Here is a 26087-nt window from a genome sequence, read left to right as displayed (position 1 = left end):
ACTCAAAATACTAGCTTGTCGACATTCAAAGGGCGGTGAGATACTCTCCAATGAATACTTGGCCAATGGGCGTTGCGACCACAAAACAACGTCAGTTTGAGAAATGGCAAGAGACCTCTCAAGGCAACTACACATCATGGTCACTCTAACATGTAATTGGTCGGAGACAAGCAGATCTCATCCATGACTTGAGATTGGCTGTTGCTCCGATGAAGGCCCAACTTCATCTTACATTTACTGTTCGGCCCACCGTCCAGAGGGAAACTTGTGACAAACGAATTTAGTTTTCTTCGGTACAGGCATCTACAAAAATCAAAAGACAGGTCTAATGCCATTGAAACAGGTTGGTGAATGGAATTGTCTATCATCAGTAGCCCTTGGCATCTTTCTTAGGTACGCTGTGAACTTGATGGACCTGGCCCCAGTGACTCAGTAACAACACTAGCCTTGAGTTGCTCTTGTTGGACTGTATCAACCCTTACGACTCTTTCGGTCGAAGAGCCATAGTCTACACTTGAAATTATTGGGTGAAATCTGCCTTGAAATTTAATGATCATCACTTGTGAGGCTTCAAATACTAGTGACCCCTTGTTTCCGTCTGAAGTCTTTGACAACTCATCCCGCTTCTCAAAGACCCGACAATCCTACCTGTCACATAGAACCTTGGCTTTCCAGCCCTTCTTGTGACGCCTTGTCAGTCATATCCACCTCGTAAAGTCTTCCAAATGCTCAAAAGCTCGTAACAGTCCTGCCTCCACTGTATTTGAAACTTACCTTACTTAAATTCGCCCCATGAACCTCCAACAATTATACTTGCTCTATCCCATCAGCTACTAAATAGCGTCACTACATCAATCTTTCATCTTTTCCTAACGTTTCTCTATTTCGTGATCATTCATCAGTGAATATAAGGGAAATAGAGCAAAATTAGAGAACGACTGGAGATGGATGTAGTGACACTGTCTAGCAGTTAATGGGATAAAGTCTTGAAAGTTATACCCTTGTGAAATTAGTTTATCTATACCTGCCTCTTGAAGGGACCAAGAAGACTCAAAAACCATGAATTTCTCTACCCTACAAAGTCTCGATAGTCCTTCCCGCCTTGAAAAGGCATCCTGACTGCACTCCCCCTTCGGAGTTTCAAAGATTGCATCTGCCTTTAAGAGTCTTAACAGTTGTACTCGCCTTGTTTGTAAACTTTGTATAGTTGCACTCGCCTCTTCGAATCTTGAAGGTTGCACCAGCCTTTTGAACCTCTTCACAGCTGCACTCGCCTTATTTGTAAACTCCATGTTTGGACTGTTGCACCCGCCTCATGGAGTCTTCAAGGTTGCACTCGCCTTGTGAAATCTCACCAGTCCTACCCGCCTTATGAGAATTTAAGAGATCGACCTGGCCTCTTGAAGCCCTTAAACCCCCAACCCCCAATGAATCCTTTTCTCCCCTCCTCCTCCAGATTTCCTTCCCTCAGACTCTTCTCTTCCTACAACCTTCTTCCACCAAACATCTTTTTGGTGGCCATTCTTCAGTCGCCTCCCGCAATATTCAAAACCATCGCCTAGGTAAGTAAACCTTATCTCTCCCATATCATCACGATACGATTCAGAGTCTCTTCCTCTTCTGCTCCCAAAATTTTCATTTCCTCCCTGTCGGCGCCCTCTCGTTGGGCGGAGGAAAAAACCACGAACTGGTCTGCAAAAACCAGTCGTCCGCTGGTGCTTGAGCCGCTTGACTGCGAATCTTGACTGATTGTTTTACAGACTACAGCAATCTTGGCAGAAACTTCGCAAACGACACACAGTCACCACAACAGTAAGTTGGTTGCTTTATTTTTCTTCACTCATCTCAGCTTTCTCCTCGACTTGCAAATGCCGGCTCTTCTGGTCTGCTCTCGCGAGACGATACCGCTCTTTCTCCCCGACTATCGACATCGGGCTTCCCGATCCGAGGCAGCGAGCGACATCAATATTTTCTGACTCTTGCCATCCTTCTCTTCTTGAACTTCCCTCATTTCTAGTCAATTTTTCGGAGAGCAGGTGTCAGTTGCGCCTTCTATCTCAGTCTCCAAGCGAAAGTAAAGAGAGAGACAGCAAGCGGTTCCAGAAAAGACAAGCCCTCTGTACAGCTCTCCTCTAGTGTCTCACTCACTCTCAGTTTTACACTCACTTTTGAATATCATCTCTTGCCTGTATCTCCGCTAACCTCCATCAATAGTCCTCTAGAGCTCTTACTATAAGCATCAATAGCCATGGCTCCTCAGGTTATCTCCAAGCCTGCCATGGGTCCAGCTCACCGCGCTCACGCCCAGAGCAAGACTCTCATCAACAACGCCGGTGCCGCCGCTGCCGTCAGAAAGATGACTGGCCCTGCTATCCCCACCACCAAGGGATCGAACGCCTTGGTCACCGAGCCCCAGGTTGAGGAGGTCAACATGGTTCAGAAGGCCGAGAAGGCTGAGAAGGGCAAGGAGGCCGAGAAGCCTCGCTTCGACACCTTCTACCCTTTCCCCCGTCTCCCCAATGAGATCAAGGCGATGGTCCTGTCTGAGTATATCGACTTTGAGCCTTCCATCATCTACGCAAGCTGCAAGGCGAACAAGGAAGTCCCGGGCCTCATCGACGTCAACACTGGCAAGGACGGCGCTCACTCGAAGTTCAAGTGCCTCGCCCAGCTCATGAAGGGCATCCCCGGCTTCGAGGCCTACGTCGAGCGCACGATTGGTGTCTCGTTCTACGACTTGTCCTACCACCCCGAGGAAGGCGTCCGCAAGGGCAAGGATCTCATGGTTCTTGTCTTCGATAACAAGATGGGTCGCCACTTGAACTGGTACGGCGCTACTCAGCGTAAGCATAACCGCGAGTACTTCGTTCCGGGTATCGAGGACATTGGCGTCATGTACGATCATGACCGCCTCTACGGCCTGGGCTTGGGCGCTGGTCTCCAGTCGTCCTCCGTTCACCCTTGCTCCTCCCAAGATCTCAGCATGTTCGTCACCAACCTCGGTGCCGTCAAGAACTTCTACCTTCTCGTCAAGCTGCGCGGCAGTCAGGCTGAGCAGAAGAAGTGGATGAAAATTCATCTTGGTATGTACCGCCGGAGCTCCGGGGAGGATCTGCTGGTCACCCCATTATTACTCTCATTTGTACTAACAACAAGAATACAGCCATTGCGAAGCATTGCAACAAGGATCTCATGGTCTTTGAGGACAAGGATCGAACCTGGGTGGAGATCACCCAGAACAAGGCAAGACGCCAGTACGGCACCCCCGTGCAAGCTGCCGGCGACCTCCTCCGACAGGCCGATAAATTGTACCATGCAATCGGCACCATGTGTGGTGGATCCCCCAGGGTCCAGTTCCGCATTCTTGTGGCTTCGCGCTTCAAGAACAAGACGCTGGGAATCTGGGACTGAACTCCGTCACGTGCGCAAACAAGATTGCCTCAAGTGTTTTGAGGCAACGCAGTGTTTGCCACGGGGGCAGTCAAGAAGGGATACGGCAGTAGGGTCATGGCTATCATGAGAATCGGCTTTACAGATGAATAACGCAGTTCATTAACAAGGCCTCAGCTCATGTGCATTCGGTTTTGGGAGAGGGTAGGAGGCAGGAAGTGCAATTACCTTAGCTCAGAGATCCGTATCATTGCAATTCGAGGAACTCTCAGTATCCATGATACAGTCAGTGATATGGTGCCATTGATCGTCGTTCCTACATGTTCACACCGCTGCGATGGAACCCTTTTAGTTCTCATGCATGGCATTGCCTATGTCGCACTCCCCATTGCTATTACCAAGCTGTGACACGATCCACTTACTGCTGGGCATTTGAACGTGCATGAAATGAGAACTCATGACAGCTTCAGATTGACTTAGTAAAGTATCGTGGTGTGATATTCTTGAACGAAGGATCAGAGAACTCAGTGAAAGCTGAAGATGAATCAGTCCCGAAAGCAAAGTGGACCGTCGTCATGTCATTCGGGTGAGATCCGCCCGCTCGGCTCGGCTTCCGATCGGCGGACCCTCGAAAAGCGCCTTATCACGAGCAAATCCCACCGCCGTAAACGAAAAGATTTCGGCGCCGAATGCTGGTCCCGGTAGCTTCGATTTCCGGTTTAAAGCCTTGCCTTAATTGTCTTGGGGCGGCATCGGAGCATTTCGCTGGGGAAAAAGCGACTAGGGGGACTGACTAATTCCAACGGCGATATCGTTCGACGCGAACAGCGATTACTTGACAGCCAAAAACTCTGTTCCTCTCGCTCATGTTGCGCACGTCACCTCACGTGAATCCTTTTTTCTGTAAGATTGATTCTTGATTAAACAAATGATCTTGGTTTTGAACTCATTTGACTCACAAAATTGAAGCTTCCTGCCCCTTATAATGAGATTCGACCCAAGACAGAGCAACGATGACGACTTCGAACAAACGCTCAAGTAGCGAGCCGCAATGGCTCAAGACATCCGTCGATGTTCTCCAGGCGATAAAGCTGGTAAGTCCACCCCAAAGGTTCACCCTTCTTTTGTGAAGAGAACTGACCAAGTCAATACAGGCTGCGTCTCAATCGGCCCCCAAACTCCTCAGCTCATGGCTCTACGTGCCCGCAGGCATCATGGTCATGCTGGCCGCCTGCTTCGGTGTCAGCGTCTTCTTCGACGCCGTCGGTGTCTCGTTCCCTGCCTCTGTGGCCTGTTTAATTCTGCTCTTCTTCAGCCTCTTGCTGTCGGAGCTGGTATTGGGAAACCACAAGACGCGGGCGATCGTTGCGGTTATTGACGTGCCGGTAAGTTCCTGAGAGGCGATTGGCGATATTGGAAGTCTGTAGCTCATGAATCGCAGGCGGGATGGTCTCTCCGCTGGATAAACATCTTCTTCACACCGTCATTCATCATGCTACCCTTAAGTCCCTCGATAGGCATCATCGAAGTCATAAAGATCATCGCCGTCTTCAGTGAGCCCCTCATCTCGAAGCCAGTGCTTCATGAAATTTCAGAAGCTAACGCCCCTCAGTCACCGGCTTCATCGTCATGATGGCCCTCGCCGCATACCTCACCCGCGGCCTCCAACTCCTCCTCGGCTCATCCAAACGCGCAATGACCGAACGCGCAGAAGAAATGGGCAACGAGACGGACGAGATCCCCCTCGCCGACACCCCTCCGCGAATCGACTCCGTCCCGGGCTCCCGCACAATCTCCGCAGCGCCGTCCTCGCTCTCCCTCAATACTCTCGCTCCGCCACCACCCTCCCAAAACGCCTCACACAACTTCCTCCCATCAGCAACCTCTTCCCCCGCGAGGGTAACCGAGATTAACGTCGATATCCCCTCCTCCCCGCCAACACCGCCTCTCTCACCACAAGGCCCCGTCCCCCTCCCACGCTCACAGCTCTGGGCAGCCTGGATCTGCGGGCACCTCAACTGGGTCCTCTACGCCTCCATCTTCGCCTTCGTCGGTATTCCCCTCTACTATGCAACAGGCTACGCCATGCCTCTCCACCTGAGCCTCATCCTCCTCGTCTACTTCGCCGCAATGTCCGTCCCCGCCAACTGGCGACAATACCTCCACCCCGTCCTTGTCACCTCCCTCTTCTCCGTCCTCGGCATCTGGGCCCTCGCAGCGATCCGAGGCGCAGGCCTCTTTGAAACCCTCCGATCCTTCCGCACGGGAGCGAATTACACGTACCTCTGGCTTCACGCCAAGAACCCAGAGGGCCGCCTCCCCGGCGCCGGCGATATCTTTAGCACCGTCCTAGACGCGAGTATTGTTTCTCTTGCGCTGCCAATGTACCAGTACCGCCGCGAGCTGAAGCAAAACTTTGTGGCAATCGTGTTGCCCAACATTCTCATGTCGATCGGCAGTCTCTTCTCCTACCCCAAGATCTGCTTCGCCATCGGCATTAGCGCGGAGAGGTCTCTTGCGTTTGCGTCGCGGAGTTTGACGCTCGCGCTGGCGCTACCTGCAACGGAGAACCTGGGGGGTGATTTGAACACCGTGGCTGCCGTGGCTATCATGAGCGGCATTGTCGGAGTGCTGGTTGGCCAGCGGATGTTGGCCTGGTTGAAGATACCTGAAGGTGAGAGACTACGTATTGCCAGTGACGAAACGTATGAACACAGGCAGCTTACAGAATCACAGATGACTACATCACCCGCGGCGTCACACTCGGAGCCAACTCCTCAGCCATCGCCACCGCGCTCCTCTTACGAACCGATCCCCGTGCCGCGGCGCTGTCAAGCTTGTCAATGAGTCTATTCGGCACAATCACAGTCCTCTTCACATCCATTCCGCCCATCGCAAGCGTCATAAAGTCGCTGGTAACATGATCATTCAATTATGCTACAGCCACAACTTACTAGGTTTTACCCGCCCCGAGCCTCGTCTACGCCGGAATGCTAGGAGCCAACCGCCTCCAGAACTCACACCTCGCACCACGTCCGCCCTCCCACGAATCAGCAGAGACAACCTGGATATCATTCACCTGTCCCGGCGCCATAAACTGCGTGACCCGCGCCCCCCACGAAGTCGTAAACTCGTACGGCACGCCGCCCGTCTGGTTCAGATTCATCTGCTTCGGCGCCTCTGCCGTCCAGACAGGCCACTGGCTCGCCCCATTGTCAGCAGCTACGTTGGCGCTAGAAGCTTCGTTGGCGATCTCGTTGCTGATGGATGGGTCGTTGCCAATGATAAAGTTTCCCCAGATCTTACGGAAGGCGAGGACGATGTCCGGGCCTTGGTTCGGCGTCGCGGTGCCAAAGTAGCCTGGGATGTCGGCCGTGTGCCAGGCAAAGGGGACGGAGTACTGGTAGTGCCATGATGACTTTGGCGAGGTGAAGGCGTCAGAAAGCCAGTAGCTTGGGCACACGAATGTTGCCTCGGCGTAGATGTTCTGTTTTCAGCCATGTGTTAGGGCAATGATCACAGCAGATTGCCAGGGAGTGAGCCTTTATGTTTTCTTACGTTTGCTCTTTGCTGCTGTCCGGTCCCAGACTGGCTCACATCGAGAGCCGTAAGCCCCGTCAACCCATTTGTCTCGAAGCGGGTGTCGTTCGCCCCCGTCTTCGTCGGGTTCGCGGCGAGGATTTCGTCAATCTGGTCCGATGAGAGGTTGGGGAATTCGAGCTTGAGCCAGGACGTCAGGTCTGCGACGCTGACGATGTTGGGCGGGGTGAGGAGGGGTCCCTCGTTGGCGTTATGCTTGGAAATCTCGTTAGTTGCCAAGTCGACAACATACCGAAGAAAAGGGAACTTGATGAAGAGGATGCTTACACCGACGAGAAGACGCTCTCCGTTTCCTCTCTTCTGTTCCATCTGCTCAGTCGGGAGGCTCTTGATGTAGACGCCGTCCGTCACGGGGTAAAACGCCCTACCACCCAGTCAACTGCGTTCAGGAACAGGGTACACCCGTGTCTCGGCCACTTACCAGAACCCATAGGGCTGTTCAAACGTGGTATTCGCACTCGCAACCTGCAGCGTCATGCTATCCTTTCCACGAAGACACGCAAGAACATCACTAGACGACGAGCACCCCGCCTTCTCAGCAAACGCCCGATACCGTTCCGTCGGAAACGCCGCGTCGAATGCGTAGTGGAACGGAAGATACGGCGAAGCGGCAATTCCCTAGCCCCAAATCCAAGTTAGCCCAGTCGTCACCATCGCAGTCTTTCCATACCGCAGCAAGTTGGAAACTTACGTTGTTGAAGAGCGTCGTCCCAAGACTCCCGTCCACGGCGAGAGTATGATACATCACCGACCCGGCGCCAGCCGACTCTCCCGCAATCGTCACCTTTCCACGGTCCCCGCCAAACTGGCCGATGAAGCGCTGCACCCAGGCTAGAGCAAAAGCCTGGTCCAAAAGTCCCGCGTTCACGACTCCGCGGGCCTTGACGTCCGCAGAGGAAAGGAATCCCAATGCGCCGAGCTATATTTCGTCAGCACAGTCTCTCTATCATCGCATATTCCTATCCACCGCCAATTCCAAGAAGGGAACAGACAAGCCCCATCCCCAAAAAGACGAATAACAGAAGAACATACTCGGTACTGAATAACAACAGCCACAAACCCACCCCCATTCGCCCCAATAATCTCCGACATATCAATCCTCCCATCACCGTACCCGTACCCGCCACCGTGTATGTACACCAGCACCGGCAAAGTCCCCGTCGCATTGGCGGGCGCGTACACGTTTAGGAAGAGACAGTCCTCGTCGCCCGGGATGAACGGGAGACCTGGCACAGCGGGGTAGTTCTGCGGACAGATTGGGCCGTAGTCGGTCGCTGCCGTTACCCCACCGCCCGCCCCGGCCGTGTCGTTGGACGACGGGAGGCGGGGAGGTTGCCAGCGCTGTGAACCTGTCGGTGGAGCTGCGTAGCGGATTCTGAGGGGTTTGGAGATACGTTTAGCGGATACAACACGGTCAAGTTGAAGGTGTAGGAGAAAGACATATCTCACCCTTTCCAGATATTGAGACCGCTGGTGGCGTTGTTGTACCCTTCGTACTTTGCATAGCCCAGATCTATAACCAAAGAAGCAGACTGCCGTTGCTTGGGGAGAGCATCCTTCAGACCCTTTGTGTCGACGAGCAGACGATCCAAAAACGTGGCTGCCGCATCTTGGTCTTTAGATGAGGGAAAGGCGTCGGAGAAGTGAGGCGCAAGAAGGCCCGCGATGGCTAGAGGTAGAGTCCTGAAGAGGCGCATGGTGGCATGTATCCTGAGCGAGCGTGGGTGTCCGACGTGTACGAGAATGACAGAGATCGTGGACGGGACGGAAAGGAATGGATTTGTATAAGTGCGAGCAGGAACTAGGCCTTGAGCTCTTCCGCGATTCTTTCCACGTTCACATCTAGCAAATAGGTAAGCGGCAATGTGCCGTAATAGCTATTGGGCTTGACTAATAACAGCCGGGGACCATCTCGTCACGATTCAACATTTTTGAGTTTCCTTACACGCACTGACTACCTAAACTAGGAGTGTAGGACGCCACGGACGCTAGGAAAACCTGGTTTGTTAATATAAACCAATATACGTAAACCCATCCCCTGTCTTCCCCGAGGGGGTATTCTCCCCATCGATATTCGACTCAAGAGCCGAGTCAATCCGTGGCACGGTCCTAGGTGCGGATAGGGGGGTATTCCCAGGTTCTTTTCGGTCCGTGCCATGATTCCATGAATCGATTCAAGCTTGTCTGCTGTTTGCTGGACGGTGATGCGACGAACGGCGGGGGAGCCACTGGGGAAGGGTATGTCAGCGTCACATCGGGTCGTGGTTTGGACCTCGCCGGAGAAGGGGGGACTTCCAATCCGTAGAAACCGAGCTGTGGGAATGCGCAATACGAGGGGCAAACGCGAGATTCGTAGAGCGATTGATTGATAATAGGGCAAGGTAAATCGAGGAGATGTCATAAGCAGATGGGATATCTTGCCTACGAAATGACCGTCAACAAAGGAGAACTCGCCCTCTGAGGTGGGCCATTGAGTCTCGTAAAGCTCAGCACCATAGCATCGCGTGAAAACACACAGAACGCCAAACCCCCGCGAAAAGAGAACGGAAGCAAAAAGGCACCGGCTGTCCATGGCTGTTATCCATAGACGTTGATTATATCATCGAAGCCCAAATTCTCAACAGCCCACAAACCCAAGCCAGCTCTATATGATTATGGGGCTCTCTTAACGATTAGAGTTCTCTCTACCTCAATCTTCATTCTCCACACAAAAAGAACCCGAAAAAATATCAACCTCCCTTCGTCCGAACATCTGCGGTAGACGCCACGCGCGATCAACCGCGGAGCCAAAAGTCCCAATATTCTTCCCGTACACTTGGCAATTCCTCCCATTCCGCCTCCACTCCTCTTACGCACGTCAGAGAATGTATCTCTTCTTCATGTCCGAGACCGCCCAATGGTCCTCCGCCAGACGCCGGCCAGGGGCGGGGGAAGCGGGGCGATCTCGCCGGCCCCGACGCCGTTTCCGCGGGGTTAGCAATGGAACTTTTCTGCGCCACCGGGTCGGGACCGAGTGACAAGCCACATTGCCTGGGTAAACCACAATAATCACCGCTCGCCAAAAGAAAAGGATGCCACGAAGGTGTTGCGGGCTTTCCGTGTGCTGCTTTCCTCGAATCGCCGACGCCGGTGCTCCTGAATCAGCATCACGGCAATATTGGACTCCTATGAAAGCATTAATCACCATCATCACACATACCACAAGTTATGATCAGAAGCTCGCATTGTCTTTGTCGAAACTAGGTCGTCCGTATCCAGCCAAATCAAATCCCTTCCCAGCACAAACGTATCCGTCCAAATCATGCAGGCGGAGACTCTAGCCCACAGTTTTTCTTCCCAAGTTATTTCCCAACGTCATGAACCGTATATAATCATCCGCATACCTCTTCTTCGCCTACTTGATCAAATGAGAAAAGAAATTGGGGTGCCTTATTTCCGCTCCTCAAAGTAGAACTTGCCGAGCTTATCGCCGCCACCCTGGGGGCTACCAAGCGCGGTGTTACCTACGCACGCCTCGCCCCCATCAAGTCGCTCCCTAAGAAGACGCTCTGCGGTATCACGAGCTGTTGGCGTCGTGGCGGGGTTAGCTTGTGCAGGTTGTTGGGGGAGCTGGGAAGCAGGGACAGGTGGCTTGTTGGTGGTGTCGACGTACATTTCGTCGCTGGGTACACCGGCGCCATCATTGGTCGTACCATCCATCATCCGCGCATCCCGTCGTTCCTGCATTGCGGCCGCGCTGGTGGGAGTATCACCGCCCATTGTGACGTCGCGGGCCCGCTGCGTCGGCATGCCATCACTGAGCCCAGAACCACTTCGCTCCAGACCCCAAATACCGGCCTGGCCAGCAACTCCAGGAATGGGGCGACGCTGGTAGATTGGACCAGACACAGTACTATTGGCGCCCTCGCCAAAGCCAACGAGGCTAGCAGATCCGTCATCGCTCATGCGGTCGTCGTAACCTGCGGTAGACCCCGCCGTGTGGTCCTCGTCCATGCGCTCAGGCTCGGCGCCCATGCTGGTAACCGAGTCGGCCTCGCGGTAGTTGGTATCCATGCTGAACATATCCTCGTCCTGCTCGCCAGGTGCGGTGCGCGTCTCGTTGTCGTCGCCGACATAGCTCTCGGTTGCGCTAGCGGTACCGACAGTGCTCATCTTAGTAACTGCGGTGGGCTGGCCTTGGGCATCAAAGTATGCGGGCGTGAGGTGCGTGTTGGGCGGGTAGTTGGCAGGAAAGCCGGTGGAGGTGGGAGTCGTCTGGGGAGAGATGGAGGAACCGGCATTCTGCTGGTGCGGCGGGGCACGCAGAGTCGAGACTCGCTCTAGACCGGCGAGACGGGAGATTCTGTCGGCGCGCTCAGCCTCGAGGCTGGTTGTAGAGGGGTGATGGGCGTGGCCGCGGACACCAGCGGGACCCTGGGGGAAGTGGCCTCGGTGACCATCTTTAATAGCTGTGGTCGAGAGGGCAGAGAGGGAGGTGGTGGCGCTCGTGGGGGTGCCGCTGCGTCGGGAGATATTAGCTTGAGAAGCAAGTGGAAGAGGGGAGACGAGACAGCGTACGGCATCTCAGATGGGGTATCCGGGTTGGAGGTGGGAGGAGGGAGGTTGATGAAGGTGGGACGCGGTGCTTGCGCCATGGCTGCTAGTAGTGACGTTGTTGTCTAGAATGAAGCGAAGAGGTGTCGATGAGGTCGATAGCAGAAGCCGTCGACAATGTATATGTGTGGATGTTCGGACCGAGATGAGGTCGTAACCGGGTGCTCGTAGGCGGTAGATGCGCGTCGAGTAGAGATGAGTTGGGGTGGCCTCGTGGTAGACGGTAGGTGAACGGCGGCAGGTATCAGGTATTGTCGTCGGATATGCAGCTGGGCGTTCGGTACCTCTAGAGCTAGACGATGGAGGTGGAATGGGATCTAGCACGGTGTCGAATGGGTATCGCAAAGGGAGCAATTCGCATGTGCTCTTCTGGTCGTCGTGTGAAGATGAAAGGGTAACGAGGTGTGGCCGAAATTTGCAGAGATGCAGGTTGGGGGACTAAAGCCAAGTGACTGGATGGTGAACGTTCGCGTCAGACAGGGAGGCAGTGAGGTCGGTCCCCTGAAGTCATGAAAGTGAAGCGTCCAGTCCTACCTGAGGTATCCGTACCGAATGGGAAAGCAAGGCAAGCGCTGGGCGTGGGTGGGTACCTTCCTCGAAGAAGCTACCAAAGGTACGTATTCGTATGATAATATCTATCTACAGGTACCTAGACAGCGGGAGGCAGAGCAGGGCAGGAGCAGCAGTACGGAGTAGGTAGCAGAAAGAGCAGGAGCAAGGCGGGGGAGGGGAAGAGCACGCAGCAGGGCAGGCGGGGGGCCAACGACGGGGACGGGAAACGGGGATGGTGACGGAGCGTCTGGTGGCCCCTTCTGGTGCATGCTGGAGGCAGTGAAGGGCAAGGCAAGAGCACTGAGCAGGTGCCTTCCTCCCTGGACCTGCCCGTGTGCCAATGACGTAGACCCCGGTACCTTGTGTGCCCCGCTTACATCACCAGGAGCAGTCACCTTTTACTGGCTGTGATTGGCTCATTTGTCGTTAGTTCTGATCGGACCCCACCTATCTTGGACCCTTCAAGCTGGGAAAAAGGTACAACGCACATGTATCCTTCGGTGAGGGACCCTGATTTCACTGCTTCTCCTCGCCGTCCCTGCATTTCCCTCCCATTGCGTGGGTTTGTTCCGTATGACATTCACTTCCATTTCCCATTCGGCTAATCCCTGTATAATGATGGCATTTCATTCCAAGCGACAGTCTGTGTGTTACTTGTGTATAGCACATGCGAGCTGATACCAGGGCTACGAGACAGGGTACTGCCCCCAGCCTGTTCATCTCACGAGTTATGACTACAACCAAAAGACCTCAGAAAACACCCGGGGTAAAATCAGTCACCCTCGCCTTGATGATAGCCGACCCAACCTGCTTCATAAACGCCTGATGCGCAGGGTCCTTGGCGAGGTAATAATCACGGTCCTCAACACTCTCAAACTCGGCTACAAAAATGTGCGTGATGCCGTCCTGCAGGCCCTCGGGGCTACAGTCGAGCCCGCCGACAAGAGACTTGATGTACGACTTGTTGGACGTCGGATGGATGCAGTTATCTTTGAGCGCCAGCATGGATTCGCACATCTGTGTCTAGCGTTAGCCTGCTTTTCATTTTCTCACTCCAAGCTATCTGACAACGGGCCCGCCGGGTTGTAGACAAGCGTACCGTCTTCACCTCCTCCGCTGGAATAAGCTCCTTGAACTGGAACTGGACAACGTGGATGATAGTCATTCTCGATATACCCAGTGAAATAGTGGAGTAAGAAGGGTTGAAGTTGAGATAAGGTAGAATCGAGCGGCCTCGTGTTGTTGATCAGTTGTTTTGAGTCCGTCGGATTCGCTTTGCTGCCCCTCCTCTTCCCGGACGGACGTTCCCCCCGCCTCTGTTCAACGCAGGCGGAGTACGGAACGACGGGACATCGCCGTCTCATCCGTCATCGTCCCGTCTTGAATGCGGGGTGAACACAACACAACCACTCGACGGTCTTCAATTGACCAACATCCACGCTTAATGGCATAAGTATTCTGTAAACAACTATCGGGGATCGGTATTCTCTGTTTCTGCACATCGTTGTCCTACATCCACCTATCTTTAGTGCTTCTGAAAGCGTCAACTCTTGACGGATATACTGATGGCGAGTGTCGCTAGGTCTCATGCCCGACAATGGCGAGAATCCTATCTACCCTTGAAGAAGTTATGGACAAGCATCAATTGAGTCTGCACTGGACGCCGCGAGATCACTCCAAATTGGCGCTGATGATGTTTTCATCTTTTATCGTACTTTTCTGTAAATGAATTCGTGCCATGTCGACTAGGACTATCAGCCTAACTTGCAAACAATTGGGTGACATGCCGGAAACTGAAGTGAGAAGTATGCCGAACGGTCTTTCGGACTTTCAAGTCTAGACCCCATTATACAACTGGGTCGGTTCTATCGGTAAAGTAAAACGCATCGCCACCTCTTTGCAACAGTCGATTCATAAGTATGAGGCCGAAAGAGGCTGTGTGACGGGAAGCCGCGGACTGGGTTCAAATACCGTTCTTCACTCACAATTCTGAGCGCCAAGAGTCTTCCAAGAGAGGGCCTACTCGATAGATCCGAGTGCTTGGTATATTCTGCGTGGGCTAACGTTAATAGCGGACCCCGCAGAGTCTGACAACATCCCACCGGATGCCGGAACGTTCAACATGAAAGTCGGGACGGTCATCTTGGCGTCTGCTTTGACTCTGGGACGAGTGAGCAACGGGTGCCCAAGATGGCGGTGGTGATCTGTTCGATATTTTTGAACATTTGAATGAGATGTATAATCAGGATCAGTTTATAAAAGCACTCAGGGTCGTCGCTTTCTTGTGCAGTCTTTCAATCTTCTTACACAACACTTCTCCAACTGCAAATAAATACACTCCTCCATTGACCACATTACGAAGATAGACTTGTGCTATCCAATAACATCACAGCAACATCATAGTCATGAAGCCAACCCAGAGATCATCAGAAGGCATAACATGGCGCAAGAACAAACCCCTCGAAAAGGGCCTAGCAACAGAGGCCGTAGTCACCAGCTCGCCCAACATCGCAGATGAATACGACGTCATTGTAATCGGCGCCAGATTCGCAGGTCTCGTAGCAGCCAGAGACTTGAGCAGCACAGCTTCAACCTTGCTCGTCGAAGCTCGAGATCGCATCGGAGGCAGAACGTGGGTTGCCAGGGTAGACGGGGAAGATGTCGAGATGGGAGGGCAATTCGTGCATTGGTACGTTTGATTCACTTGCATACTTTAACAGACTCAAGGTTATTAACATTGTAAAAATAGGCACTAACCGCATCTATACAACGAAATCATCCGCTACGGAAAACAAAAGGACATCATCTCCCTTCCATCCCCAACCGGCCCAGCAGACTACCACTTCACCACCAACAACCAAACCACCACCCTCAACCCCCCAACCACCGCCCAAAAACTAGACAAATTCTACAAGGACTTTATATCAGTCAACGACACAACCCCAGAAGCCTTCCTCCACCCCCCCTTCGGGAACCTCGGCGACGCAAGCTTCATCGCAGCATACGACCACCTAACCGCCGCACAACGCCTAGACCAAATGGACGTCTCCCCACAAGACCGACCCCTCTTCGAAGCCGCGCTGCAAATGTTTGGGCTTGCCAGGCCCGAGGAGACGGGGTTCCTAAATGTTGCTCGGTACATCGCAAGCAACGACTCCGGCACAAAGCTTCTAGAAAAGGGCGGGACGTATTCCCTCGGCGGAGGGGGCACCACCGCCCTGGCAAGATCCATCCTCGCGGACTTCACGGGCGACGTCCTCTTCCGGTCGCCGGTGGTGGGCATCTCGCAGGACGGCGACGACGGTCGGGTTCGGGTTACGATGCGAGATGGGAGGACGGCGTCGGCGCGGTACGTCGTGAATACCATGCCCCTCAACGTCCTCTCCACCATCACCTTCTCGCCGCCTCTCTCGGGTTTTGGGAGAGAGGTCGTGGAGAGGGGACACGGAGGACGCGGGGTAAAAGTAATTCTCGCGCTCGAAGATGGGAGCGTCCCGCGTCCTTTCTTCGCGAGCGCTGCTACCTCCGCTACCACGTCCTCCTCGGGGTGCGACTTCGTAGCTAGTTTCCCCAAGGCGGTATCCCCCACAGACGGAAGCATCTCCCGCACCGTCGGATTCCTGACCGACCTGACGACTGAGGCCTCCTCTGGGAAGATACTTCGTTCGTACGAGACTTTTGGTTCCGGGGGGCTAAAGTCGAAGGGTACTCTGTTCACGATGGGCGGTCTGATCCGTTTGCGAGGGGCACGTGGGCTTGTTTCTCTGCTGGGTTCGAGGATGGCAAGTACTGGGATGAGTTGAGGAGGGGTCATGGGAAGGGGGTGATGGCGAGCGGGGACTGGGCGGTGGGATGGTGGGGGTTTATTGATGGGGCTGTTGAGCAGGGGGTAATTGCTGCGCAGAGGGTGAAGGGGCTTCTTAGGGATGTGAAGGTGTAGGTGCTTTGGTTTGTTTGCTGATTAATAGTGTGAAGTAGAACGTAGGGTACATGTCGTGGCGATGGTCCCCGAGTTAGACGGGAGCTTGGATAAGTAAGTAGGAAGTATTAACAGGGTCAACTCCACCGGAGTATACTTGGATATTCGTTCTCGAAACTGGCAAGAGGGTCAGGAATGCCAGAGATCGAAAGGTTTCCGAGGAAATCACGCTTTCATTGAATATTGTTTTTGAAATGATAAGTTTGCATTCTTTTATGGAATCCTCTACTTCCATCATCATCCTCTCTTCCTCATGACAAACCACAGTCCGTGGTTTCCCCCTACTTTTTCACCTGTGGAATTACTACAAATGTATTCTGCTCGTCTTCAGAGAGCCCATGATACAAAGGAAATGTTGTTTAATATGTGTTATGCCGTCTTGTCGCTTGCCACTTCAGGGCCCAGACTACAAGAACACAACCATGCCAACAGCAACCGCAGCAAGAACGCTCATCAACGGGAAAACGTTCACAGCCATCAGAGCGGGCTCGCCGGCCGTAACCACAGCGGTAGGAGACGTGGTGCCGGGACGGGTGCCGCTGACAGTGGTGGGAACAGCGGGCGTAGTCACGGGAGAGCTGCCGGCGGGCGGGTTGGTGGGAGGCTTGGTGGGGTTTGAGGTAGGGTTGGAGGCGGGAGGGTTCGCGGGAGGCTGCGCAGGAGGGTTGGCAGGGGGGTTGGAAGGAGGGTTGGAGGGAGGGTTAGAAGGCGGGTTGGAAGGCGGGTTTGAAGGCGGGTTGGAAGGCGGGTTGGAAGGCGGGTTGGAAGGCGGGTTGGAAGGCGGGTTGGCGGGAGGGTTGGCGGGAGGGTTAGCAGGAGGCTGCGAGGGAGGGTTGGAGGGGTTCGCAGGAGGACTGCTAGGGTTGCTAGGCGGGCTGGAAGGGTTGGTCGGAGGGTTGCTGGGGTTGCTGGGAGGGTTCGGCGGGTTCGTAGGCGGGTTGCTGGGGTTCGTAGGCGGGTTCACAGGGGGCGAAGCCGGGTTGGAAGGCAGCGTGACCATGGTAGAGCCACCAGGACCAGTAGGGGTGGGAGTTCCCTGGCGGGTAAAGGACGAGGTGGTGGTCGTGGTGACGGTGCTGCAGACGGCGTTGTTGCAAGTAGTGTACGTCTTTGTGAGGGTTGAGCAGTCGGTGTAGAAGGGGGGGATGTCGGAGGTCATCGTGGCGGGGGTGTCCTTTGTGCGGGTGTAGGTTGAGCAAGTTCCATTGTAGTCGCAGCGGGTGATGGTCGTCAGAGTCGGAGGGGTAACGACGGGGGGAAGGGGGTAAGTGATTGTCGTGACGGGGCGGCAGTAGCCGTTGTAGCAGGAGGTGATTGTCACGCAAGGGGGCAAAGTGATGACATTGCAGGTGCCGTTGTAGTTGCAAGTGGTGGTGGTCACCGGGGAAGGGATGGTGATGGGGGCGGTGCCGTTGGGGAAGACGGGAGGGGTGGTGACGATGGGCCCAGTAGTGGGATCGACCGGGATGGGAACAACGATGGTGCTGTTGTTGGGAAGGGTCACGGTCGAGCTGGTGAAGGTAGGGAGAACGCCGGGATCCGTAGTGTTGAGGGCCGAGGTGGTCAGGACGGTAGAGGTAACAACATCGGTAGAAGTCGTGGTTGTAGCAGTGCCGGGGTCCGAAGAGGTCGAGTCGGTCGAAGTCGAGACGGAGGTCTCGGTGGTGCTCGGAACGGTGCTGGCTCCGCTGCTGAGGGTGGAGTCGGTGGTGACCGAGGTGCTCGTGGGAGCAATGACCGTGACGGTAGAGCTGCCAACGCTGGTCACGATGGAGGTGTCGGTGGACGCCGTGCTGCTGCTGCTGGACGAGGCGGCAGTCGAGGTCGTCAGAGTGGTGGTGGTGCCGCCGCCGGTGACCGTGGTCGTGGGATTAGCCACGGTGACCGTGGTGCTGGGCGTCACGGTAGTAGTCGGAGCGACGACGGTGGTCGAGGTGGTTGACTGGCCGTTGACACCGGCTAAGAGTGCGGCGCCCGCGGCGAGGCGGATTATGGCGGGAGAAACCATCTTGATGGTTTATGGATGTAAGCGAGAGTGGTGGTTGGTTGTGCTTGACTAGACTCTTGAGCTAGAGAAAACGAAAGACGAAAGCGAATGTCGAAGCAGAAGCTCGGAGAAGAGAGGAGTGAGTGATGGAGATGTGATTGCTGTGATGAGGATAAGAAGAAAGGACTGATATTGGCTGGGTCCAAGGAGGCTTGATATAGCCGTTGATCGTGTAGTGAAGGTCTGCCCATCCTCGAGTGAACATTACCGAGAACGGCGGTGGGACCATGCAGGAACAGTTCGTGAGCCCCATCTAGAGTGAACATCATCGGTCAAGAGCATCGTGAAAATTTTGAGATATCGGAGATGGCTGCATGCGGCAAAAGAAGCTGTGAGCCCCGCGTGCGCTCTGCCAGTTCGGACCGTTTGGGCGTACGCCATAGTGGACAGTTGGGGTTGGCAGTTGGACGGATGTAGTAAGAAGAAGAGGTATTTTTGGGATAAACCTGTAAGCGAGCATGGTTAACACGCGGGTCGCCAAGGGAAAAGAGTTGGACCGGGCGAGGTACGGAACCAGGGGAGAACAGTATTTCGTCGGATCCGGATAGATCAGAGGCAAGCGTGGTGAGGTAGTCTTTAGAGTGAGACATCGCGCGATGGGGCTTGTGGGTATCTTCGGGTGTGAGGAATGTTGGTGATCGCTGCGAATCTGTCCGAGGGTGGGCTTGCGATTCAGAGTGAGACAAGAATGGCGAGGGGAAGCGGAATACGACTGCAATCCAGGGCAACGAGAGGGCCAAGCCAGCGTATCCGTACGGCCCGGATCATGTCTCTTCGGCGCCGAAGACAGCCTTGCTCGTTTCCAAGCCCTATGAGAACGTCATCGACGCTGTCTTGCCGCGAGACAGCCGGTTCCCGAAGTTCGGTGGGTTCAGCATTCCAGCCTGGTCGCGGGATGGCTGTCCATGAGGGATGGGAGGAATTGTTCAGTCGTCAACTGCCGCTCATGGTATCCTCAAGATAATGCTGGTGGATTCCTCCGTGCGTGTCGTAGGCTATAAGCTGACATCGCAAAGCCCTAAAGACATAGTTAGAATCTTCTTCTTTGGCCAATGATTAGACTTATTGCCTTCGGCACCCGGCTCCGAACTCAATTCATGGAAAACCTCTCGTCTGTTGAGTGAATACGAGGAGAAAATGTCTTGTTCAAGGCCGCAAACGGCAGGTTGTCGATGAAAATCATGAAAGTTCTTCCGGAGCTTGACCGTACTGAGATAAACGCGCTTTCGGTCCTTTGACACCGCATCCACTCTCGCGATCTGCTGCACCCCCATCTCCCCACGTGTGGGTGGGAACGGGAGATGAGTTGGTTGCGCGATGTTGAGAGAAGCCACAGAGCGTGTTATTGAGTCCCGTGGCGGAGTCAAGTAGGGAAACCAGTTGGACCCGGCTGAAGGGGCAGTGGCTTGCGCCGTGATCGGTCGTGTCGACTGGTGAACCGTAAACGAAGTATCTGAGACATCAACTCGTGTTGTTGGAATGTTGCCGATTGAGGACGAAGATCTTGGATTGTGAAGTTGCGTGCCGCTGGCCCAGTTGTCGGGGAAAGTGTGGTACGATGAACCTCAGAAACCAATTCTGGTTGCTAAATGCCAGATGAGTGCGTTGTCGGTGCCATCTCTGAGAGAACCTGGCAACTGCCGAGGTGTAGGTTTGTAAACCGGCTGAGTAGATGGCCTAGCCTGACCGGTGTCCTACCTCATATGCAATTGTTAGCAACCAGGAGGAGGATTGAACATCGAGCTAAGCAGAAGACTTGAAAAGATGATGGACGTGAGGTATGAAGTGATAAATGTGAACCATGTATTTATCTAGATTCCTGGACTGAGTTCTGCGTCCATGCAAAACGCCCCGACAAATGAAAAGATATCCAACCTGATCTATTCATACATGACGTAATAGTCTTTCTTGATCATCCACTGCTCATCCCAACAATGCTGATTACAACTTCATGCCAAGTGCCTTGTGCACACGCATGCTCTGCCGGATGCTCAAGTCGAGCATAATCTCCTCACTGCCACCGGGAATGGCGTACGCGCGGACGTCGCGGTACAGTCTTTCGACCTTACCACCCTGCCCACCGCGAGAGTACGATAGACCACCAAAAATCTGCGACGCCTCACGAGCGCAGAACTCAAAGGTGACAGTGCTCTGGGCCTTGAGGCCGGCAATGGCACCACCAAGCTTGAGCATAGCCTCGGTCTCGCCCATCTTCTGACACTGGAAGATGAGGTTCTCGAGCCACGCGTACGAAGCCTCAATCTGGCGGGCCATGTGCGCAAGCTTGAGACGAATGACGGGGTGCTCGTAGAGCTTCTTGCCAAACGTGCGACGCTTGTTGGCGTACTTGACGGACTCCTCGTAGCATACACGAGAGAAGCGCAGGCACTGGATGATGATACCGATACGCTCGTGGTTGAAGTTGGTCATGATGACTGGAGCATGTTAGTATGGGGATTCGGGAAGATATCAAGGGATGACCACATACCTCTGAAGCCCTGGTTCTTCTTGCCGAGCAAGTTCTCAACAGGCACCTTGACATCCTCAAAGGTGATGTAGGTGGTACCGCTGGACCAGACACCCTGGCAGTCCATGCGTCTTGTCGTGACACCAGCTCCTCTCTCGATAAGCAGCAAGCTGACACCGTTCATGCCCTCGCCACCTGTGCGGACGGCGGTGGTGAAGTAATCACACCAGATACCGTTAGTAATCCACTTCTTCTCGCCGTTGACGATGAAGTGCTTTCCATCCTCGCTAAGCTTAGCCTCGCAGGTCAGGTTGGCAACATCAGAGCCGGCATCGGGCTCAGTGATAGCCAAGCAGATACGCTTATCACCGTTGAGAATGCCGGGCAGAATACGGTCAACAAGAGCCTTCTGCCCAAACTTGACAAGGGGCGGGCAGCCAATGCCGAAACCGCCGATGACGTTCCAGACAAAGCCACCTGATGCTGCGCGGGACAGCTCGTCGGTCAAAAGCATCTCGTGGAAGAGATCCCAGTTCTCGGGAGCCACCGACGCAACGGTGTTGTTGGTGTACTGTGTAGGGTAGTGGACACCGAGCAGACCGGCAAGGTAGCCGCGCTCACCCATCTGCTTGTAGATCGCAGGGTCAACCTCCTTCTTCTCGTCCCACTCACCAACGAAGGGCTCGACAGCTGTCTCAACCCATTCGCGAATCTCGGTGCGGAGGGCAGCGTGCGTCTCGTTGTAGTAGGGAGTGTGATACTGCAGGTAACATGTTAGTGAATGCTGAGCGCCAGAGAATAATTGGCAATTGAACTTACGGCCTGGTACCAATTGGGGTCGGCGTAGGGAACCAAGTCGCCAAAGGGATCCATGGGCTCGGACTCTTCCGTGCTGCTGGCAACGACCTTTGCAGGGGCGGCCTTCTTGGGCACGGGGGCAGCGGCAGCGGGTGCGGCTTCGACGGGCTTAGGCTTGGAGTCGAGGGAGCCGACGTGCAGCTTGGCCTTGTACTTCTTCAGGATACTCTCGTTGTGGTACTTCCAGAACTGCTTGGAGGCGTCCTTTCCGGCAACGCGCTGGAGGATCTTCTTGCCACCTGGGGAAGTCAGTTAAAGGCATACTTCAGGTGGTTTGCCAAGCAGGTGCGGAGGTCGAAACAAAAAGGATGGCGGTGCTGAACATACCAGGGTGGTCATCCTGGAACTTTGTGAGGTCGTAGACGTCGCCGTCGACGATGATGAACAAGTCGTCAGGCTTGTTGTGCGACGCAACGTCGCCAGTGGTGAAAGTCTTGGACATTGTGACCGGTGATGCTCTGTCGTATGATGCTGTGGAGTATGTGGGTGCTAGCTTCCGCAGACTCTCGTCGGATGGGTAATCGTCGTTTGACTGGGGATGACAGGAGAGATAAATAAGGGGAGATCAGGGCGAAGGAGGACGAGAGGGGATAACAATGTTTAAAGAAGTCTTGCCGGAAGAGGATGTGTCTGGGGAAAAGGTGTCAAAGAAACGAGTCGCGACGGCCAAGGTCGGCAAATGGGCCGTCCAGCTCAAGCGCAGGCCAGACACAATCACATGCTTGCGGATGCGGGAAGGTAAGCCCAAGGTAAAATGGGAGGCACCTGCCCTTTGGTTCTGGAAGAGGGTTACCTTGGACCTGCTTGACCCAGGAGGGTTTAGGTACATCCAGGTTGGCTGGGGAAAGGTACCACTTCCCGCCTCAGGGGTGAAGCTGAGGTGCATGTGGCCAGGAAAGGTACCTCTTGTCCGTCATCTTGCACGTTTGACCCAGGGGATGCGTGTGCGGACACAGCCGCAGCCTCAGTGCAGCACCACGAGACATGAAAGTACCTCTGCACCGAGGCATTGCAATAGGTCTACCTGGATGTCAATCCATTACCGGCACATTGTGTCTCGTGCAGCGGTGCTCCAGGCTCGCGAGGCCATTCAATGCCATCATCATCCATTTGTGTTTGGTGGCCTTGAGATTCCCCAAGTTCCCCCACACTCGAGGGCCGCGGACAGAGATACGAATCAAATCAAAAAAGAAAAAAAAAAAAAAAAGCATGCGGAATTCGGGGACGGCCAATTGTGTGGGGAAATCTGCAGCACCAGCATCAGTCACTGAAATTGCAGCCGACGCGACTGGCCATGGCTGAAATCAACCACAATCAAGTGCCACTGGATTGGCTCGGAGGTTGGCGAACGGGAAACAGTGAGCTTGGGGAGCCGTCGCACTAGTCCCCATCGGCGACATCCAGGTGCGCTAATCCGTGTCATGTGGTCTTGTGCAGCCTCTCCCCAGTTCCAGTGTGCGCGCCGTCCATTGTCTTTTTTTGCCTGGCGCATGTGTGTCTTTGGCCTGGAATACCCGTAAAGAAGCTTAGAAGAATGCGACTGGTGCTTAAACTGCAGCAGTCTGCAGCCGTGTGTTTGGAGCGATTCCATCTCCTTTGCGCAACATGTGATTCCCAGATTCTGTTTCGGACGTCGCACCTTCTTCTTCCTCTTCGGCTGATGTCATCGAGGGGTGGCCCGTTTCCGTCGTCAGGTGTGGATCAACCTCGGCATCTTTTTGGAAGGTGACTGGCCAATGGGAATCCCGTCGATGGTCATGTGAGGTGGGCCCTCTCTGCTGCCGCTTTGCTGCCCGTGGCACAACCTCAGAGACAGAGAGGTGAACATCCACGATTCCACGCATCCAATGCACCGCGCCTTGAGTCAGGCACATGACCTTCCGGTACCCGACCTCCCATACCGACCACCAAGCTGCGGAGAACCTGGAAGGCGTTGACGATTTCTAGGTTAGTAGATTACCCCGTGGGACAAGATTACCCTACTGACCCATGGCTCGTCTTCGGCATGCTACACCCCATCTATTTGCACGTGGATTAGTCTGCCTAGTCCCACCAGTTTTCATGGGGAGGCCGGTTGTTTTCACTACCTACCTTCGTTGCATGTAGACTTTCGGATGTACAAGATAATATCGTTGTCAGATAGACTGTATTTGAAAGGTATCGAGCTATCGAGCTATCGAGATTGGTCCTCAATTCATAGCAATATCCACCAAGCAATTAAATGCGCATTGCCACCCGAGAGCAACGGGTCTCCTTTTTGACCCCCAAACGCCGAATCCCACACTAAAGCAATCCGTGAAAGGCATCGTTCCGTTCCGCCCTTTCCTCGATACACAAGGAAAATTCCCACGCAGCAATCCAGCCACCCCTGTTCAATCGACGACCACAACGTCCATCTAGGCTCCACGAGGCTTAGACTTGGCAGCAGCCTTCTCCTTCTTCTCCAGCTTTTGCTTCTTCTTCTTCTCATCGTTCTTGGCATCCAGCTTCCGCTTGTGCGCAGCCTTCTCCTCCTCCGTCTTGGGAATCACTCTGAAGAAACCGTCGAGGCGGACTTGCTGGTTGCTCTTCAAGTTCTTCTCCAAGCGGGCGCCTGCGGAGCGCACACGGTCTTCCGAGAAGCCCTTCTCTGTGACGAGGTACTGCACCAATCCCTCCATATCGGGCTTCTCCCACTTGAAGTCGCAAAGCGGGTCGTCCGCCTTTCGCACGTCGGGGTTGAGGAAGAGCTCTCGGGCATCTTGGTACGGCCAGTCATCCGGAATGACGTACTTTTGCTTCGGGTCATTCTTGAAAGCCTCGACGAGTGTCTCCAGGTCTCCGTGTTCGCGGATCAGCTTGAGAGCTGTCGAAGGACCAACCTTGGGGACGGGGTCGAGGTAATCGCAGCCGAGAAGAATACACAAGTCGACAAACTGTTCGTCTCACAAGTTACGACGCGCTCACTCTCATCATCATCATCCGGGGGGGGACATACCTGCTTGCGCTCCATGCCAAGACCTTCAAGCACCTTGTCAATGTGAACCTCCTGAATGGGCTCCTTGCGCTGCTCGCTGAACGTCAAGTGACGGAGCAGGATAGGGGTATCAAAAGTGAGGGTGTCCATATCCTCACTCGCGGCGGCGTACACCTTGCCTGCGCGAGCGAGGACTGCACATTGTGCCTCAGCCTCAGTGGGAGCGATGATGAAGGGAATGCCCATGAGCTTCAGAAGCTTCCGACAGTCCTCGTTGTGCTCGCGAGTCACCCGCACCGTTCTTCGGGAGAACTTCTCAACCTCCTCAGCAGTACCTGTCTCCTTTGCCTCCTCGAGACCCTCAGTGGCCTCCTGCTTTCTCTGGAATCGCTTGGCGAGCTCACCAGACTTGAGCTTAGGCGGGGCGCCGTCGAATACGTAGAGGGGCTTGATACCGTTGTCGACCATTCGGAGTGTGCGGTAGAAGAGACCCATGAGATGTGATGTTGTCTCTCCGCTCTCGTTCATGAGCTGTTGGCCATCGGATCGGACGGCGATGAGGAAGGAGTAAATGCTCATGGACCTAGGTTCCGTTAGCGAACGCGAGCTACAGGGTTTCGACGGCGAGCCTACGCATCCTGTTTTCAATTAGTGGGTGTCAGAATGACTTGGTGGTTGGACTGGACTCACAATGGCAACTTTGCGGCCAAAGTGCGCCTTGATCTCTCCCTCCTTGATCGCATCGGGAGCCTCCTCCTTGATGATCTGGAAGAGGTGCTTAATACCCATGTTGCCGAACTGCCAATGGTCGTTTTGGGTTCTTGGATGAGAGGGTTGTTTTGATCGATCGTAGGATTGAGGAGCGTTTCGAATGACAGTACGTTGAATGGAGGTTGAAGAAAGAACGCAGCAAAGGCAGCAGCCGTGAATTGGTGGGGGATGACGACCGGGGGTGGCAGGAAAGGAAGGGTCAAGCACGACCTCGACGCGCCTGCACTTTCTTTGCTGAGGTCATGACGCGCCTTCCCTCGCGCAGCCCCACCACGCGTTTAATTGAATGTCGACGTCCTGTCACCAGCTGGCGTCCACTGGCCACCTCGGGACTGTTCCCGCCATTTCCACCTCCTCCAACACGCCTGGTAAAACCACCAGACATCAACGATGATCACTGTGCTGGATGTCACGGCCTATCAACCTCATCTCGAAGCTCCATCCAACTTTCCAGACGTTGTATCCCAAACCCTTGGACCACTGGTCTTTTAGCTTGTTCTTTTGATCATATTCTTCCTGCCAGTCAGACCAAGGTAGGCGTACATGACTGCTTGGCCGATTTGCTTCGGAGGTTGATTATCGGAGGTTGAAATCTGTATCACTGCAGAAATACTTATTCGCTGACTTCTCTTCTTTCAGTAACGCCGATTTGTTTTCTCTCGGGTTTAGAATCCAGTCAAGACTAGAACATGAATGATTTTAGACAAATCCATGGCAGCGCGGCAAAGCGAAACAATGGGATGTATTGCAACGGATCCGCCAGTGACACCAGACGGAACATCTTGACCTTTGAACCACTTAAACCCGCCGACGAGAGCCTCTTACAACAATCTTAGAGTCGGACAAACAGGCCTCAGCCGCACACGAAGAAAAA

General features: G+C 54.2%; 9 protein-coding genes across 9 annotated transcripts; 3 read left to right on the top strand and 6 right to left on the bottom strand.

Moving 5' to 3' along the window:
• Positions 1–2248: 2248 nt before the first annotated feature.
• Positions 2249–3411, top strand: BDP81DRAFT_453116 (uncharacterized protein; the record flags this gene model as incomplete). Its single annotated transcript, XM_060592801.1, has 2 exons — positions 2249–3083; positions 3164–3411. 2 exons carry the CDS (start codon positions 2249–2251, stop codon positions 3409–3411), a joined length of 1083 nt encoding a protein of 360 aa, XP_060441193.1.
• A 992-nt stretch (positions 3412–4403) lies between these two features.
• Positions 4404–6314, top strand: BDP81DRAFT_397969 (LrgB-like family-domain-containing protein; the record flags this gene model as incomplete). The annotated part of the gene is made up of 5 exons (XM_060588392.1): positions 4404–4484; positions 4545–4775; positions 4832–4943; positions 5003–6064; positions 6127–6314. 5 exons carry the CDS (start codon positions 4404–4406, stop codon positions 6312–6314), a joined length of 1674 nt encoding a protein of 557 aa, XP_060441192.1.
• A 56-nt stretch (positions 6315–6370) lies between these two features.
• Positions 6371–8687, bottom strand: BDP81DRAFT_328735 (Alpha/Beta hydrolase protein; the record flags this gene model as incomplete). The annotated part of the gene is made up of 7 exons (XM_060585244.1): positions 6371–6877; positions 6949–7185; positions 7258–7354; positions 7412–7608; positions 7682–7909; positions 8023–8365; positions 8440–8687. The coding sequence occupies 7 exons, from the start codon at positions 8685–8687 to the stop codon at positions 6371–6373; spliced, it is 1857 nt and encodes a 618-aa protein (XP_060441191.1).
• Positions 8688–10419: 1732 nt separating this feature from the next.
• BDP81DRAFT_453113 (uncharacterized protein) lies at positions 10420–11624 on the bottom strand (the record flags this gene model as incomplete). The annotated part of the gene is made up of 2 exons (XM_060592800.1): positions 10420–11488; positions 11548–11624. 2 exons carry the CDS (start codon positions 11622–11624, stop codon positions 10420–10422), a joined length of 1146 nt encoding a protein of 381 aa, XP_060441190.1.
• A 1261-nt stretch (positions 11625–12885) lies between these two features.
• BDP81DRAFT_328678 (stress responsive A/B barrel domain-containing protein) lies at positions 12886–13300 on the bottom strand (the record flags this gene model as incomplete). Its single annotated transcript, XM_060585237.1, has 2 exons — positions 12886–13152; positions 13235–13300. 2 exons carry the CDS (start codon positions 13298–13300, stop codon positions 12886–12888), a joined length of 333 nt encoding a protein of 110 aa, XP_060441189.1.
• Positions 13301–14540: 1240 nt separating this feature from the next.
• On the top strand, positions 14541–16295 carry BDP81DRAFT_409500 (uncharacterized protein; the record flags this gene model as incomplete). The annotated part of the gene is made up of 3 exons (XM_060589080.1): positions 14541–14780; positions 14934–15802; positions 15880–16295. The coding sequence occupies 3 exons, from the start codon at positions 14541–14543 to the stop codon at positions 16073–16075; spliced, it is 1305 nt and encodes a 434-aa protein (XP_060441188.1). The 3' UTR covers positions 16076–16295.
• A 225-nt stretch (positions 16296–16520) lies between these two features.
• BDP81DRAFT_453110 (uncharacterized protein) lies at positions 16521–18122 on the bottom strand (the record flags this gene model as incomplete). Its single annotated transcript, XM_060592799.1, has 1 exon — positions 16521–18122. The coding sequence occupies one exon, from the start codon at positions 18120–18122 to the stop codon at positions 16521–16523; it is 1602 nt and encodes a 533-aa protein (XP_060441187.1).
• A 1821-nt stretch (positions 18123–19943) lies between these two features.
• Positions 19944–22201, bottom strand: BDP81DRAFT_356393 (acyl-CoA dehydrogenase domain-containing protein). Its single transcript, XM_060586312.1, has 4 exons — positions 21814–22201; positions 21448–21725; positions 20650–21388; positions 19944–20596 (listed from the first exon to the last, which is right to left on the bottom strand). The coding sequence occupies exons 1-4, from the start codon at positions 21926–21928 to the stop codon at positions 20103–20105; spliced, it is 1626 nt and encodes a 541-aa protein (XP_060441186.1). The 5' UTR covers positions 21929–22201; the 3' UTR covers positions 19944–20102.
• Positions 22202–23882: 1681 nt separating this feature from the next.
• Positions 23883–25231, bottom strand: BDP81DRAFT_328737 (XPG domain-containing protein; the record flags this gene model as incomplete). The annotated part of the gene is made up of 4 exons (XM_060585245.1): positions 23883–24401; positions 24464–25025; positions 25076–25080; positions 25133–25231. 4 exons carry the CDS (start codon positions 25229–25231, stop codon positions 23883–23885), a joined length of 1185 nt encoding a protein of 394 aa, XP_060441185.1.
• Positions 25232–26087: the final 856 nt, after the last annotated feature.

Source organism: Colletotrichum phormii (genome assembly GCF_030913505.1).
Source record: "Colletotrichum phormii strain CBS 102054 chromosome Unknown BDP81scaffold_21, whole genome shotgun sequence".
In the NCBI taxonomy this organism is placed as follows: domain Eukaryota; kingdom Fungi; phylum Ascomycota; class Sordariomycetes; order Glomerellales; family Glomerellaceae; genus Colletotrichum; species Colletotrichum phormii.
Note: the sequence above shows the minus strand (reverse complement) of the source record. Positions and strands in the feature narration are given on the sequence as shown.